This window comes from Phragmites australis, chromosome 11, assembly GCF_958298935.1.
Source record: "Phragmites australis chromosome 11, lpPhrAust1.1, whole genome shotgun sequence".
NCBI lineage: Eukaryota > Viridiplantae > Streptophyta > Magnoliopsida > Poales > Poaceae > Phragmites > Phragmites australis.
The window spans coordinates 20,184,437-20,198,735 of record NC_084931.1 but is presented as its reverse complement, the minus strand read 5'-3'; the positions used below and the strand labels follow the sequence as shown (position 1 = coordinate 20,198,735).

General features: G+C 44.6%; 2 protein-coding genes across 2 annotated transcripts; both read left to right on the top strand.

Moving 5' to 3' along the window:
• Positions 1-230: 230 nt before the first annotated feature.
• Positions 231-1,067, top strand: LOC133884949 (NRR repressor homolog 2-like). The gene has a single exon (XM_062324564.1). It carries the CDS (start codon positions 287-289, stop codon positions 917-919), a length of 633 nt encoding a protein of 210 aa, XP_062180548.1. The 5' UTR covers positions 231-286; the 3' UTR covers positions 920-1,067.
• A 7,686-nt stretch (positions 1,068-8,753) lies between these two features.
• Positions 8,754-9,287, top strand: LOC133884042 (NRR repressor homolog 1-like). The gene has a single exon (XM_062323441.1). The coding sequence runs from the start codon at positions 8,754-8,756 to the stop codon at positions 9,285-9,287; it is 534 nt and encodes a 177-aa protein (XP_062179425.1).
• Positions 9,288-14,299: the final 5,012 nt, after the last annotated feature.

Genomic DNA, 14,299 nt, shown 5'->3' with positions numbered 1-14,299 from the left:
GACTACCCGATGGCAAATAAGTAACTAAACCATTTATTCGATGGTATAGAAGTAAACTGAATTTATTCGATGACGAATTGTAGAATCAGTGGTTATTCGATGACGAATTATAGAATTTCTCATAGTTCTTTGACTGACCATAGGAATAGGGAAAACAGATTGTACGTCTTGTTGGACAGAAATAGGGATTTTGTTATTGAAAAGAGTGGAAGATTTATTCTAATTTGGAGTCTAACCTGAAAAGGTGCAGAAATGTTAAAGAATATTTCCAATAGGGGAAGCTTCCATGTTCGCATTGCCACAAGTAATAAGATCATCAGCATTATTTAACCAGCCACCAATCACCGCCCCCACTGCGTCCTCCTCCGTAGCTCTCTCCGCCTGTCTCCCTCGGTCTCTCCCTCTGAGCGTCCACTTATCAACCAAGGTCCGGAGGCAATGGATGCAACGGCAGGCAGCAAAAAAAGCTCCGCCCCCCTACGCGCAGCAGGCAGAGCCATCGTCGCCCAACGCCACCGCCGTCCCCGGTGTGGAGACGAGCGGCGGCGCCGGGGACGACGAGCAGGTGGAGAGGTTCTACGCGCTGCTGGACAACATCCGAGCCATGAGGGCCATGTTTAGGAGCGGCGGCGGCACGGCCACGGGGAGGAAGCGGGCGCGGGAGGCGGAACTGCCGTGGAGGCCGGCGTTCAGGATGGAGGATTTCGAGCTCGAGGAGGTCACCGTCGACGCAGGGTGCGCCGGGAAGAAGAAGAAGAAGGAGGAGGAGGAGAAGAGAAAGGGCCTTGCGAGGCGGCAGCCGGCGGGGAGTGAGACGGCCGCCGTCACCGGCGACGACGAGGGTGAGGTCGTGGTGCGGAATGGTCCCGGACGCATCTCCAGTCGCGGCGCGGCGCGTGCGGGTGCATTGACCAGCTAATAGCTAGCTCGTAGATAGTCGAATTCGATGAATGGATGTCACACTTCCGTTGTTAATTTTCCATCAGGGACATGTATTATGTGCTCGCTGTAACTCTTGTCATGTAAAATTAAGAATCATGTACTCTTAGCCATAGTCTAAGAGGGCCTGTACCTTGGTTTATCTCCGATGTGCGATTGCCATGTTCTTCCGCGCCTTGCGAGGAGAAAAATATCGCGTGCTTCTTCCGCGTCTCGCAAAGAGAAAAAGACCGGTAGTTTTGATTTACATGAAGTGCTCAAGTTTTCTGTTTGCAAAAAAAAAAAAGTGCCTAAGGATGGTTGAAGTATCGACCCTGCTAAGAGCAAAATTTCCGAGAATTTTAAAGCCGAAGTTACATTATGATCCCCTCAGTTGCACCGGGCATCATGTTTATGAGCATTCGCTGCGAGAACTTTGTACTCCTTCTGTTCTTTTCTATATGTCATGCCGTTAAACATTAAAACAGTTGACGACTAATATGCCAAAAGCTATCGAGATTGTCTATATGAAAATTATATTGTTAAATTTGTCTTTTAAAATATCTTCATAAAGTAATATTTCGTTATATACCCTGGTATAAAGTAATAAAAGTAGTCCGGGCCATGAAGAATCAATTATGATAAAGTTAAAAAGAATGGAGAACGACAGTAAAAAGTCAATAGCAATGAATAAAAATGGGCTGCCTGGTGTTTCGAGCCTCTCTGACACCCAATTTATGAGCCAACCGAGATTCTAATTTGGGTCTACCTTCTTGTCAGCGGATGAACACCATAAATGAGGATCTTAAGGATCTCTTTTGAGATTCGGTCGGGAACTGATTCTGAATCTACTTTATACGTAGGATTAATGTGAATGTATGAAATCTAGGAGGGACGAATGATCGTCAGCTAGTAGGAGTAAATGCACAAGAGATTTAGACAGGTTCGGACCACACGGAGTGTAATACTCTACTCCTGTGTGTCTGATGTGCTATTAATGCTCTTAAAATATCTTTCTCTGGATCTCTGTGTTACCAGGTTTTTTTGTCTATCTATCAAGTCTTGAACTTCGGTCTTCAAGTGCCGGTCTCTCTGAACTTGTGTGGAGGTGAGCTTTGATTAGCCTGAACTTAGCCTCAACTTCGTCCGAACTTCTACGAAGTGCTCCCCCTTTTATCCTACCGGGGGAGGCTCGGCGTGCCCAGAACGGGGGCATAAGTTCCCGTAAATCATAAAAGGAAAACAACCATTATGGGTCTACAGTTTGATGTTACAAGGGTTAAAAATACGCCCTTTGGTCGGTCCCATCGGTCAGTACGCCCCAACTTTAGCAGGTGCAAGGGGGGCCCATCGGCCAGCCACCGAGTATCCCTGCGTGCCTGTCCGGTCAGAGTAGATCTGACACGGTCTGACGCAGTAGGGCGACAGGCGATACGCCTCGAGCCCATCGATGATATCCTCAAGCTGTCTTCCTTTATGGGCCCCGTGGGGGACGTGCGATGGGACCTGTTACATTAATTGTGCCCACACCTCTCTGCCAGATGGTGGGAGGGACTGACGTACTCAGTACGACAGGTGTGTGGAGGGGAGAGTGGTTGGATGTGACTAGCCATGCTCCCCCTTAAATGCAGCATCAGGCTTTCCACCAATTGACACCTCACCATGGAGCCTTTGCGGGGTCCACCGGCAAGGGGCTTCTTAGGTCCTCGGGGAACTCTGGGTATTCGGGGACCAACTGTCCTTGGCCCCAAGCACCCCCTCCCGGATCTAGCTCTTCTCGGGTCCTCGGGGAACTCTGGGTACTCGGAGACCAACTGGTCATGGCCCCGAGCACCCCTCCCGGACCTGGCTCTTCTCGGGTCCTTGGGAAACTCTGAATACTCGGGGGCCAATTGTTCTTAGCCTCGAGCACCCCCTCCCGGGTCTGGCTTTTCTCAGTCCCTCGGGGGAATGGTCCTCGAGGGATGGCGCCACGTGGCACTGTGCTGTCCTGGCCTCGGGACTCGGGAACCCCCGGTTCCCATATCACTAACACTTCTTCTCTACCTGAAAGGATCGAATGGCCCAAGAGGGGGGGGGAGGGTGAATTGGGCGCTAATTAAAACTTCTACCGCTTAAACAAATAAAACTTTAGCCTAGATAAAAAGAATGTGACTACGTGATTTAAACTAGGACAAGGCAACTAAACAAACAAGATAGCCAAGAGAGAGAATTTTAAAGAAGGACTTGCAATATCAAAGATACTCAAAGTAAAATGCGGGAAAGTAAATAGTTGGAGAAGAAAACACCGATTTTTTTTTCCGAGGTTTCGAGAAGTTGGCACTTTCCCCTAGTCCTTGTTGGAGCATCCACCAAGGATGTAGCTCCCCCTTGAGTCACCAAGACTCAAGTGCTCCCTCTTGATTGCCCCTTCTCCATCTCCGGATTGGCGGGCATCAAACCAAGTACATCATCTCTTCCCGGGGCTCCCACAAGTCCTCCAAGAGCTCACCGAGAGAACCTCCGATCACCAAGACCGTCTAGGTGTTGCCAACCACCAAGAGTAACAAGCCTCAAGCTTCACTTAACAAAGACCAAGCCTAGACAACAGCTAGATGCACACTTGTTACTCTTCAAGCACTTAAAGAAGTCCCTAATCTTCAACTAAGAACTTGGAATTAACACAAGTGCTCTCTTTTGCTTCTAAATGACACACCAAGTGTATGAGCTGCTACAGGGTCGCAAGAGATACTGAGAAGTCCAAATGAGTGGGTATTTATAGGCTAAGGATCAAGAATTAGCCGTTGCCTAACAACCCAGAATTTTTCTTAACACCGGAAGTTCCGGTGTGAATAACTCACTTCACATCGGAATATCCGGTGCTAATGTCCCTGACAAAATAGCCGTTAACTGTTCCATTAGCCGTTAAAGCTCCGGCGTTTAATCAGAACTTACGCCAGATCATCCGGCGTATTGAAACGGGCCAGATGATAGTTTGCAACCTCTCTGTATAAATTCATCTGGTGATTACTCTATTCTACGCCGGACCATCCGGCGCATTGAAACCGCCCAGATGATAGTTTGCAACCTCTCTGTATAAAATCATCTGGTGATGACTCTTTGCTACGCCGGACCATCCGGTGTGTACACTTAATCCGAGACTTCACTGCGAATTTTTCTCCGGTGATCTCACCACTCAAACGCCGGACTATCCGGCGTGGTCTTCAACAAATTTTCAAGTCAGAACTCTTAGGAAATTGCTCCGGTGAGATCACTCTTTCTACAGAGGATCATCCGGTGAGTTGAATTTTCACTGAATTTATCTAATTCAAAGCCGTCTTGAGTTCTAACTTCTTGGATACTGAACCAAAAGCTTTTATGGCCAACCTAGCAATAGAAAGTCACAAGTGTGCATCAACTATGTCTAGACTCACCTAGGTCAAGCTACAACTCTTAACCCCTCTTTATAGTACGGTCAAAAGACTAAAAAGAAATAGAACCTATACTATTCTAAGTGTCCTTCATCTTCTTGTGACACTTAGAACTAGAAGATCCTTATCCTTCATGTACCGGTCCTTTGATCGTCCATATAAGCTCTTTAAAAGGCAAGAGTATCAAGACATCATTGTCAATTATGTTTTTCCTTTTCTTTTATACTGTTCAAAGCGCATACGTTAGTCACAATGATACGGTTGTCATTAATCACCGAAACTCTTACCTCTTACCTAGGGGCCTAGATGCTACAATGGCGACGGCAAGTTGGAGGTTCATCGGAGGCTGTCAGGTTTAGAGTGATGGCCGTGATGAGCAAGTCTATCTAACGGTGGTGGCGGTTGGTGACAAGGGTGGTGGGGCGTCATCGGTCGGGTTTGTGGAGGACAGCTGGTGGGCAGAGTGGGGCTAGGGGCAGCAAAGAGGCGATGATGAGAGGCGGTTAAGACGAAGCTAACGCGACAGGGTAGGGTCTCGTCGACGGCGCAGAGCTCTAGTGAGACTCTACCTGCCACAGCATGGAGCATGGCATGTGTGGGCGATGACGGGGTGAGGGGTGTCGAGGGAAGAAGAAGAGATGACGAGAGGTAGAAGCAAACGAGCGGATTCAACATCCACAAAAATCGAGTGCTAAGAGTAACTCCAACCGGCTCTTCTCCCGTTCAACATCATTATATTTAGCGAATTGACCGAAAAAATGGTTTCGAACCTGCTCTCTATTCCGCTCGTTATTCTATTGGGCTCACCATCTCTTGTGATCGACTCAAGACTTTTGGAGAGGCAAACACTCTCGCCATCTCTGGTTCGCTTCGAAGGAACGAGAAGATGACATGTGTACCCATTATGAACAGTATTCAACAACTCTAATTTCTCTTCTCATCTTCTCGGTTGAAAACAATGACCTTCTATTGCTCCAAAAATTGTAGAACTTTTTATACTTGTTCCATAATCCATGTGTAACCTATTTTAATTTGATTTACCTAAAAATTCTATGTAGAATTTAAACTAAAATTCTTAAAAAAGATTACTTTTATAACTTCTTATAATTGTTAGGGCTTCAAATAAATTCTCAAAAATCTGTTAAAATTGACTATTATTCTTCAATTTATAACATTAATCACAAACTTAATGCATAGAGATGTGGATACACCATGAGAGCGCTATTGAATAAATACATTGGGAACAATGATATAGTTTGATTTCAGATATGATCTAAAAAGGAAGAGAAGATTATCCACTAATTTCTTTATTTATTTTTATTAGTAAAATAGATCTCATATCTATAGCCAGTAACGAGGTAATAAGGCTTGGGAACGAGGGTGTATGGCAAAAGTGGGTAAGGTATGTTTGGTTGGAGGTTAAGGTTTGATGAAATATGATTATTTGTGTTTTGTTGGATGGGGCGATCCAATTTATGTTTTGGTTGCATGGATAGGGGGATCCAATTTTTGTTTGGTTGGATAGATAGAACTTAGATGGAATTAGCAAAAATTTTGTGCTTGTCATGTATTTATTTTTCATCAAAATATAATCTTGTGGGATCTTATTTGTTGATTTAATTGCAATGAATACAATGTTACAATCAGATTGTAAATCAGATAAACAGTTTAGAAGATAATATCATTTAAGGTCAATTAGATTCATATCATTATAAAATATCATGGTTTTAAAATAAGTCATTACAAATATGGTATTTGAAAATGTGCCGTTATAAATCTCTTAAATCCATACCATTATAAGATGTACCTGATTTATAACAATAATGACATAGATATAATTTCAAAAGATTTGTAATGGCATATTTCTAAATACCGAATTTATAATGACATGAATCTAATTAACACTCTCATTTAAAGCATGATAAAAAAAGTATATTTACTCTAATCAATTAAAATATGCTACATCAGTAGTGATAAAAACTCATTTAGAATATGGATGACTCTGTGCAGCAGTTTTTTGACGGATGAGCACATCCAGCATCTGATAAGAAAATTCCCTCTATATGATTATCCCATACATCTTGTTCTCTAACTAAACATCTCTAAAAACTGAATTACCATCTTCCATCTAGAGATATCCATCTAACTAAACATACCTTAAATTATTCAAATTTTAGAGATTTTAGATGAGAGAAGCGTAGGAAATAAATAACTCATGTTTTATATAATAGATACTCCCTCCGATTGTAAATATAGGTCGTTTTAGACTTATGCACAATAATTAAGAAAGTAGATCAAATGACCTTATTACCTATTATTTATTGTGCATTGGAAAAGATAACTCATTCATTTGTGAGAGTGATAGCATTTATTAAAAAGGGTAAGAAGAGAATATAAGAGAAAAAAAATGCATAAAAGTTTGAGAATAACTTATATTTAAAAAATAATTAAGGAGACTAAAACGATCAACATTTACAATCAGTATAAAAGATTGAATAGCTCCATCGTAAATGAACGGACCAAACTCACAAGTACAAAAGACATCAAATATTAAAATGAGGACTCGTGACTTCGACGTTTGTACTATATTAATCTTCGTAGTCAGTAGGCAGAGGACATGCCATCACCAATAAGGCAATAAGAAAGAGATACAACTCGCAACGGATCCGATTGGATTGACGAAGGTAAACTAGAAGAGAGACACGGTGATCTCCTTGGAAGCTTCTACCAACGCCATGTGACATTATTGTCACTTCCTTTTTTGTTGCGTATTCTTCCGATTATATTACAAACAAGGGCAACTGCCTCCCCACCCCCCCTCGTGCTGAAAGATCGTGTTCTGTTCTCTCCCACTAGAACATGGGAATACAACATATGGTAGATTTTTATCCACGGTACGGTCCCACGATTGTGTTTTTGAAGCGAGGAGCACATGAATATGACAGATTTTCATTCAAGAGGTCGACATTTGCGTTGGACTTTGGCGTAGCATCGTGATCCCCATCCCCGTCGAGCTACGGGATATCGAGCAGCAACCAAACAGCTGGACTGGACCGACCCGTGCACGCGCTGTGACACCACCACGGCTTACGTCGCCACGGCGACATCATGAATGCGATTAATATCTTGCTTCTCTGTTTTCTTCTCCCCGCGTGCACGTCACCGGCTGGCGTCCGCACAAAGAGCTAGATACTGTACAATTGGGTACCAGCATTCGTGGGGGGGTCGGAGTCGTTTTCCTGCGGTGCCCATCACCGACTGGCACGGCGAGCCTAGGGAGGGTAGGCTGACGTAGCGGCAGTGACGTCCGACGGGTTCAAAATGACGGCCTTGATGACCAGAATTTCTGTTGGGGTCCACAAATTGCCGTGGTGTCCTTGTCAGTCACGGTCATTGAGAGAGGAAATTTAAACAGGACAGTTAGCGATGGCAACTGTACCTATTAACCTCCATCTAGCCGACGGGTAATTATTTTGTTAAAAGCTAGATATAAAATATTTTTTTTTTATCTACAGACCTATTATCAGATAAAATTGTTACACATCGGATAAAACTCAGATAAAACGTTCAGTATATTCTTATAAGTATTAAACCCATTTATCCATGGATCCAGAGTCGCCTAACAACCATCAGACCACCAGCCCACCTCCTCCATTCAGCCCAAACAACTCATGCAAGTTGCAATCTAACTTAATCCTGTGACAGTGAGACCGTGACCCAGGCCGTGACCTTTACAAAATATCTAAACCAAAACTAGATTCTCGGTACTCGCAGTCTTGCTCCTTCCTTAAACTTTTGGGGGCACAGCACGCCTTTTTTTCTTCTTCTTTTTAACTAGCTTCTCTCCTTCTTTGACATGACCAAAGGGGTGAGAGGACACTATTGCAAGCAGCGGGTGAAATGTGAGAATTAATTTATTTCTAGAATGTTAGTCCATGTCTTGGTTTCAGTACACATTAATTGGAGCAATAACAACTCCACAACAGTACTACTCCTACCAATCCTAAATATAAATCCATATAGGAACATCTTAAATACACCAAATATAAGTTAATTATAACTCTACTGAGTACATCTTTTAGCTTCATTCTTTTATATCAGCCCCTACTTAAATGAATCCTAGTTAATACAGTAAACTTGTTGTTCACCTTACCTATAATATTAATTGGTAAATAATAGTAAGACCATTGTACACCTAACCTAACTTCTTGTAGGTGAAATGTAGGCCACGGGCTCACGGCCCCTATTTAACCACTCGCCATTTCATCAACCGCACCCACCTAGAGCGGAGCGCTAGCTTTTCCATTGCCTCGATCGCTCCCGTGCTCTATTCTTTCCTTTTTAATTTCATCACTCACCGCTTGCTCCTAAGCTATACTAAGATTATACTACTAGTATTGGACTCTGGAGGTGTGGAGGGCGACGATGGATGCCACGATAGGAGATGAGAAGCCTCTGCGGTCCGCCAGCGGTGGCGCATCCCAGGCTTCCGTGCCGGCGGTGCAGCAGCACGCGGCGCCATTGCCTGCTGCTGGCGTCGCCGTAGAGGCCATGGAGGGCGGCAGCGAGGATGACGAGCAGGTGGAGAGGTTCTACGCGCTGGTCGCCAACATCCGGGCCCTGAGGGGATTGTACGGCGCCGGCGCCGGCGTTGGCGTTGACGGCGCTCGCGCGGACTGCGGCAGGAGCGGACCAGCGGGCCGGGGGAGGAAGCGGGCGCGGGAGGCGGAGCCGCCGTGGAGGCCGGCGTTCAGGATGGAGGACTTCGAGGAGGCCACGGTCAACGTGCGGTGCGTCATGAAGATGGATACCAGTGACGGCGCGAGGCGGCCGGCGGGCAGGGAAGGAGACACCGTTGCCGACGACAACGTGGAGGGCGATGCCGCGGAAGCGCGCGGAAGGTCGGGTCGGCGCGTCGCAGCGCGCGGAAGGTCGGGTATTGACCGACTAGGAAGTTGATAGTCGTCGAATCTTATGCATGCCTTGCACGTTTCGGATGTTAATTTGTCACCGACAGCATGTATCATGCCCTTTAACTTTGGCATATCGTATATGTATCAGAATTTGAAATTGATAAGAAGTTGCCGCCATGTTTCGGGTCTATGCTGCTAATAGTGACATCACTTGTTGTTTAGGAAAACGAAATATGTATCGCTATATATGGCATCAAAACCGTACCCTATTTTACCACAGCCGTTAATTTTACCTTTTAGATTCCTGAAGGATTTCTTTTGAGAAATCAATTGAACAAGTATTTTAGTTTATATGTAATGAAGCATCGATAACAGTTGATATATTTTAAACTTAGTTAGTATGTATTTTTATATGTTTGTTTTTATTTATATCTAACTTGAGTTAGTGGTGTTTGGAATTGGCAAATTCTTCTTTGTATGAAAAAAAATTACACACATCGGAACTTTCGGTGTGAACATCGGATGTTCTGATATGAACTATAAGTTTCGTTGTGGGTAGTGTATACTCGCTGAACTATTTTTTGTAAAGCGCAATTTTTCGAGCGAAATTAAAGATCAATGTACCGGAAGATTTGGTGAGTGTGGTGGCTACACCAAAGGGTAGCACCAGAGTATTTTTAGTGTTGAAGCAGAAATGAAAGCAAATAACGAATGGTTTGGTGATGAACTTTGAGAGTATCGGAGTATTTTCTGTAGAGAGGAGATTTTTAGCAGCAAGTTTGATTATGTATGTCGGATAGTCCGGTGTTGAGATTGTGAACATTGGAGAATGTTCCAGACCTTTTGTTGCAGAGATGTTGCAGAAGAGTGGTTCGATGGATTGTCACACACCAGATTATTTGGTGATGGATGTGAGATCACTGGAAGCTTTCACCGGACCTTTTCTTGCAGAGAGTAAATTTTTCCTAAAATAAATAGTGTTACTCTCACTGGATGATCCGGTGTTCAAGAGCAGAACACACCGGTACATCCGGTGTTCACATTTTTTGCAGGATGCGCACTGAGTTGAAGTTTTTGATTTTGTGCTAACCTGGAGATGTGTTTGCAGTGTGAAGAAATGTGTTTGCTTGTTTCAAGGTGTGCAGGTGACGGATGCAACTTGACGATCGATGGTGGGTGATCGGGGCTAAGCAGGTGCTTGGTGCCGGACGATCAAGTAGGACCGGACGGAGTCAAGGGTGATCCTAGCTTTACACATGAAGGTCAAGCAAAATATGACACGGAGGATGAAGATGGTGTGTTGACAAAATCAAGCGAAGGGGATGCCGGTGCAAATGAGACTACGTAAGAAATCATCAAAGGAGACATGTCATTAGTGACGGTTTCTCAATACACGTCATTAATGCACTATTAGTGACGGATCCAGTGCCGACTTGTCACTAATATATGGCATGGGCCGAGACCCAGCCATGAACCGTCACTAATGAGGGTTCATTAGTGACGGCGAGCGAATGGCCCATTACTAAAGATATTAGTGACGGGTCATATTAATGTTTGTTACTAATAATTCAGTCATTAGTGGCGTGTATATGGGGCATACATCACTAAATGTAGCCTACTCATTAGTGACGGATCGTTATGAGATCCGTCACTAATATTAAAGTAATTAGTGATAGGTTGTAGTTGTTACCGTCAATAATGACTGACTCATTAGTGACGGGTGTCCTTATCACCCGTCACTAATTTCTACCACTCCTATCTGCTCGACCACTCTTATCCGTCCATTTCTCTCTCTCGACCACTATCATCTCCGCTCATGTCTGCTCGCCTCCTCCCGCCGCCGCCGCTGTTGTCGCTTCCGTCATCCTCCCCTCTCCACCACAGCCCGATGTATGCCGCTGCTCCCCTCTACCCGCTAGGATTAGGGTGATGGATCAAGGTAGTGGCGGGGGCCGTTTCCATCGCCATGGTGGACTTGGATGGATCCCAATAACTCCTCCATTGGCTCACGCACCAGGCGTACATGACCCTCCAGGCATTGGCCCACCGGTGTTCCCCCACCGGCCACGATCGAGACTGATCATAGTAACCTCTTTTCTTTTTCTCCCTCATTGTTAGGCTCATAGTAACACTCATTAGGACACATCAATTTAATTGAGTTTATAGTACATTAGGCTCAATTCATATCATCCTATCATGTAGGTGTTAAAACTGATCCTATGACTTAAAGAGGTAATCCTTGCGATAGGTGGTACTGTACCTTTGGTGCAATCCGTTCTAGATGGAATGAATTTTATGAAGCTATCTATCTCTTTTGACATACGTTCAAGGGGAGAAAGTAGTGGAGATATCATTATTAGGGCATGTGGCAAGGCATCAACGATTTCGTTGCATTTCAAAAAAATCGCCGTTGAAAGGTGCCTAAAAGTGCTTGAAGAGTATGGGTTCTTTTTTGCCTAACTACAATTATTTTCAAATAAAAGCGCTTGAGGAGGGCGAAGAGGATTTAGCTTCGATCAGAGAGAGACTTGCTCAGTTTGATGAATATGATATGGTACAGTAATATGTAATCTGGTTATTTTGATATACATGACTGTTAGCATATATTGTTTTCATAATTTTATTTTCATTGCTTGTAGGATATTTTTAGTAACACCTTTGTGACAATTAGTTTTCATGCTATCTTAGATCAACCCATGGAGCATCTTGGGTTAAGCTTTTATGGCTCCAGAGTGGACTTCACTGTTGAAGGCAACTTCTAGGCTAATATAAGGTTTCATTTAAGTGGAAATGAATTAGCTAATAAGACATTGTTTATTATATATGGTAAAGCATCGGGTCATCCATGTCAAGTGAAAGAGAGTGCACTAATTCATGCGCCAATGTATATCGATAAAGTACTAGATACAATATTGTAGATTTCAACTATGTTAAATATCATAGGTTACGTACTCTGGTAAATGCTCAAGTGTAATGATGTATGGATATTTGCATAAGTACGTAAATTATGCATAACTATATTGTATGACTGACTTGAGTTAAATTTAAGTTTTTGGATGTATATCTGTGTTCTTGAATGTGAAGATGGCTACCAAATCCTAACATTGCTTTAGGATGTAGTCCATCGAAGTTCAGTTCAGTTCAGTTGAATAGGATGTTGAAGTACTCTATGTTTGCATGCATGCCTCTATTCTGAAAGTCGATCTCTTCTTGTAGAAGTCATTAGTGATAGGTCTTAGTTTTCACCCATCACTAATGTGTCATTAGTGACTGGTATCCTTATCACCCATCATTAATATTAAATAATTAGTGATGGGTGCTCTTATAATTTGTCACTAATATTAAGTCATTAGTGATGTGTGTCCTTATAACCTATCACTAAATGTAGCCTTGACGGCTCCCTACTAGGGTCACTTATTAGTGACGGGTTGTTATGAGATCAATCACTAATGGCTCACTCATTAGTGACGGGTGTCCTTATAGCCTGTCACTAATGAGTGATGTTTACTGTTATTTTATTCACCGAGTAGCACAACCAGACAGTGTCTGTCCACCGTGGCTGCTCATCAAAGGGGCGATTTTTTTGGCTATTCTGTTGAGGCCAAATCAAATCTCGGTGATTTGAAGTTGGTGTGTGTCCCTGGCCTTTGAAGGTTTGCCTCATCCCTCTCTTCCTCCTCTTGCTCATATATGCATGTTGGATTCTAGGGTTTGAGTGGGAATCAACAATTTTGCTCCTTCTCCCAAATCTTGATATATGTTGATTGTCCCCCTTAATTAGTGTACATACGTAACCTATGTCTCCCGTTCGGGAGTGTTTGATTATAAATATGTCTGGTTCTAGAGAGAATTTTGGTGGCGTCTTCTTGTTGTTCTCTGGATACACACTGTAACACCCTGATTTTCAAATTTTGCAATTCTCTAAAATTTTCCTAGATTTAATTTGAGTTTAAACAAATAGCATAGGATAAAACCTAATTTCTAAATGTTAAATTCAAATTTGAATTAGGATTATTAATTGTTTCAATGCATTCATGCTGGAGTTAGGCATTTAGGTTTTTGGTTGACTTATTTGAATTGTTTGCTTCAGAATAGATTTAGCAATATTTAGAAAGTAATAGAAAATAGATTTGGAAACAAAAAGAAAGAAATAATAAAAGAAGAGAAAAACCTAAGTCTACCAGACCTCCCTTCTCTCCCTCTCACCCCTTCGGCCTAGCCCGCACCGACTTGCTTCCTCCCTCTGGCCCATTTCCCCATGCCGGCCCGCTTCCCTCTTTCTCTTCCCGCCTGGGCTGTGCCCCTACTCCGGCCCAGCGCCCCGCGCTCGCGCACCCGAGCCAGCCCAGCGCCGTGCTGCCGCCCGCCGCTGAAGACGCCCCGTGTTAACTCGCCATTGCCCGAGTCGCCAACGTGTGGAGCCCACCTGTCAGATCCGTCGTTCTCGAGTCGAACTCGGCCGACCGCTGCCGTGTCCGAATTGATCCGCCGTCGCCCTGGAGTCCTAGCGCACCCCGCCTTCCCGAACTCTCCTATATATCTAGCCCCGATCTTCCTCGACCCGTTCCCATCGCCAACTCGTCGAAACCGAGCCCTCTCGCCGAGACTCATCTCGCCGCTGACGCCATAGCCGCCGCCGCTGTACGAGCTCGGCGCCTCGCCGATCCCGAGCATCCCGGAGCCTTCCGAGCCCACCATCGGAGCCGCGTGACCTACCTGAAGCATTTCCGACCCTCGCCATCGCTGTTAGATCGCCAGAGCGCCCTCTCCGACGAAGACCCGAGCCCTCCGCCGCCCCTCGTCGTCGCCGAGCTTCTCCAGTGCCGAATCGCTCTCGGTAAGACCTCAAACGGGTTACTCTCTCCCTCCTGAAGCTTATCCGCTGCTCGCCGTCACAATCCGCATACCGGAGTGCCGTTCCGGCCAACTCCGAAGTGTCGCCGCCGTGGCCGAGCTCGGCTCCGCTGTGGACTCCCTCCCCGTCGGTATCTATCTGTCCCCAAACGTCCTGAGCCGTCCGATCTATAGCGTGTGGTCCCGATTACATATTAGAATACC

What these genes read in the sequence shown, in the direction of transcription:
- LOC133884949 (XM_062324564.1), top strand. Translation starts at nt 287, where the DNA reads ATGTTCGCATTGCCACAAGTAATAAGATCATCAGCATTATTTAACCAG.
- LOC133884042 (XM_062323441.1), top strand. Translation starts at nt 8,754, where the DNA reads ATGGATGCCACGATAGGAGATGAGAAGCCTCTGCGGTCCGCCAGCGGT.